The sequence below is a fragment of the Pundamilia nyererei genome, unplaced genomic scaffold, assembly GCF_000239375.1.
Source record: "Pundamilia nyererei isolate P.nyererei 1_Seehausen unplaced genomic scaffold, PunNye1.0 scaffold00053, whole genome shotgun sequence".
Taxonomy (NCBI): Eukaryota; Metazoa; Chordata; class Actinopteri; order Cichliformes; family Cichlidae; genus Pundamilia; species Pundamilia nyererei.
Window position 1 is genome coordinate 314,007 of NW_005187454.1, and position 3,467 is coordinate 317,473.

Consider the following 3,467-nt stretch of genomic DNA (forward strand, 5'->3'; position numbering starts at 1 on the left):
CCCACGTGTCTATGTGAGTGCTCGTGTGTGACTGTGTACGCATACCTGTGTGTATGTGTGAGTGTGCGTGTGGATGTGTGTGCGTGACAGTTAAAACACTGTGGGTGTAGGTGACTCCCTAGAGGTCATAAAAACCCATCTCCCTTCCAGACCAGTTATCCAGTTACAAATGTTGAGACCCCCACCCAAACATTCTCTGGGGAATTTCCACTCAGCATTAACTCCTCTCCGTTTTACTCTCACAGTTCAAGTGGGGGAGGGGTCTCCTACAATCTACTCCTAAGTTCATGACAGAATCAGGCCTTTATTACATTGAGGGCAGTGTCAGTGTCTCTACAATAGTTCTACATTCTATGTTAACACATTTCTAAACTCTAAAATAAGCTAAACACTCTACAATACTAATTACTGCCAGTCCACTCAGTCTTTCTTGTGCCGTGGAAGGTCTGTGGTAGTTGTTTAAGTACACAGTGAAGGGCAAATGATGCTGCTGCTGTCTCCCTGTCAGCTGTGTCCTCTCATCTTCAGAAGTCTGGACTCGTGAGCCAACGTGCCAAATAAGAACTATCAAGTATGCATGTATGATCTCTTTACTTGGTACTGAGAGATGGCATCTAAAGGAATCGACTCTGGACTAAAGCAGTGTTTTAACCATTTCATTGTTAGCCCCGCCCCCTAACTCTGATGGGTGAGGTTGACAGATGAAATAAATTCATGGTGCAGTGCATCACAGTAACCATGGAAAAAAGTAATAATCAACTGCTTCTAAATAATGAATGAATCAGTTGGTTTGAAATGAATTAACAGTTTATTTATATACTAAATACATTTATTTCCAATTTAACTCATGTGATTTAATGAATTTGACACTCATTATTTAATAATTGCTTATTTTAATTTTAGTACTCTTGACACTCCATAAATTACACACTCAACTACTTGCTTGGAGATGTGTTTTTTTTACAGTTATCTTTAAAGGAGAGTGTTTAGCACAATTTTCCATGTGCCAACCAATTACACATATATATGGAAAAAAAGTGACTGTAAAGTCAACATGACTATTGCTAGGATCACCATATCCATTCTTTCCTTTATGAATACTCATATCATATTTTTCATTGAATTATTTTTTTTTTCATAATTATTCTCTATCTGATAAGAATTTAAAGTGTGAGAGTGATGGGGGGCATTTGGCTCTTATGTCTACCAGCAGACAGTTTTGTAAGTGAAGCATTAAAGGCTTAAATAAAAATAAAGAGACCGATCATGATAATGACAGCACCACACAAACAGGCTCGTGTTTTATTTAAAGATTTGAAATACTACAAGCTACAAATCTGTACAGCTGAAAGCTGGATTGGTGCAAACATTAAGAACACTGCTGCATTACTGAACGTAATTACTAAAAGACAAAAATGTGAAAACCCAGTAAAACTTCCTAAACTTAAACCACTTTCTTTCTTTTTTTTAAATAACTGAACTGACCTTAAAATGAACAAACTCTTAAAATAACACTGATTATAATTATTACAATGTGTGCAACGATATTCTAGGTTATTAATGAATCCCTCATTAAAGTAAATGAGTTGTCATTAAAAACAGGTAACTGCCGTCTGCATCAAGGCAAAGAATAACTCAAAGGAAGAAGAGCTTGTCTGAGAGCTGGATGGCCGGCTCTGAGTGAAGGTACTGGCCAGACAGGAAAGCCAGTTTGTGGGCATATTTGCAGGGTGCTGGAACGCGAATGGTGCCGGGCCAGTTCCAGTACAAATGGCACATCTTGAAGGTCAACCTGGCAAGACACCAAATCAACAATGAAGTGTTTTTGAACTGTACACACATTCACAATAAATCCCAATTTGTGTGGAAGATACACAAAAAAGAAATCACAGCAATACTTTGGAAAACAATAGACTCGAGGTAAATACCAGTGAGGCTTAAAATAAAAGGGGGGTGGTGGTTAATTACTTGAAAATGCATCTAGTACAGTTCCAAGATATAAATGTGTACAGACCCACTCAAACTCCTGACACACAATCTCTACTCAGCTCTACTCCATTTGTGTTTTTGCAAGTATGGTCTACTACTCTGGCAACAGGAAGGTTTTTTCCTTTTAGCAGGAGGAAACCTTTGGGCAGTACTAGGGGCTCAGGGAGGCTCAGCCATCTGCCAAGACCAGCTGGGGGATACAGGTCCAGACTAAACAGTAGAAGCTGATGTTTGACTGATTGTGTGTCTTACTGACAACTGGAGGCTGGGCAAAATTTTGATATCAAAATGCACGATTTTGCTACATCTTGGGACATGATTGGCACCAAAAATCTCTTTTTATTCAAACACGTATCAGCTCTGAACTGACAAACACGCTATAAACTTATTGGAGATCTTAGGCTACGTTCACACTGCAGGCGAAAGTGCATCAAATCCGATTTCTTTGACCCTCTGCGACCCATATCCGATCATGGTGTGACAGTGTGAACGGCACAAATCCGATATTTTCAAATCCGATCTGGAATCCGATACATATCCGATGTTTTAGAAAGCGACTGCTGTTTGAACGGTCAGGTCGCATTAAATCCGTCTTTTACGTCACTGACAGAAGACAGACGCCAATTATCAGCACCGGAGAAGACGTCGTGAACACTTCCTGACCATCCAGTGTAGATATCAGTGAAACTGTTGGGAAGACAACGTGAACATTTTATTTGTACTGTATAATCTGCAGATTCTGACAGAAATCTACAGCTATCCTTTGAAACAGCGCTCCTCTAAAACAGCAATAAGGATCATTATTAGGTTATGTACATTATTATGTAAATAACTAAATAACTAAAAGCAAAAATTGGGAAACGTAAAGTCCGAAGTCTTTATATTAAGGCCATCAGTCAAACAATACTGTTTGCTCTGGGTCTAAACAGAGCGCGTTGTGTGTGACGTCTTCTTTTGCGCATGCGGGCCGCTTTGAGCGTTCACACTAAAGCACGTTTGCTGTCGCATTTTATTTGTAGTGTGAACAAGCAGACAAAAAAAATTTTGATCAAAAAATCGGAATTGAGCATCAAGACCTGCAGTGTGAACGTAGCCTTAGAAATTCAGACAAATCTGAATGACATGTACACAACATAATACAGTGAATAATACTTTGAGATTTTTACATACATAGGGCTACATCTTTCTACTTCACTGTGTATCGTACACAGCTGTATAACAGAGCATCACAGACTCACTGTGTAGCAGAGTTATTTTGCAAACCATATAAAGATTATGATTACCGTATTTTCACGACCATAAGGCGCACTTAAAAGTCTTAGATTTTCTTCAAAAAGTGCAGCGCGCCCTATAGCGCGGTGCGCCCTATGTGTTGTAAGAAGGACGTAGTAGAGAACACCATGAGAACGTTAAAGGGTGAAGTGTGGGCGTTGATCGTATATACCGGGACAATCGCACATACCTGTATAAAAGAACAG

General features: G+C 39.3%; 1 protein-coding gene across 1 annotated transcript in view; it reads right to left on the reverse strand.

The window, feature by feature from the left end:
• Nucleotides 1-1,264: 1,264 nt before the first annotated feature.
• Nucleotides 1,265-3,467, reverse strand: part of piwil2 (piwi-like RNA-mediated gene silencing 2) — a 30,517-nt gene continuing 28,314 nt past the window's right edge. Inside the window, exon 24 of the mRNA XM_005733567.1 lies at nucleotides 1,265-1,792. Within this exon, the coding sequence (XP_005733624.1) occupies nucleotides 1,636-1,792 (157 nt within the window). The 3' untranslated portion in view covers nucleotides 1,265-1,635. The remainder of the gene's footprint in view (nucleotides 1,793-3,467) is intronic.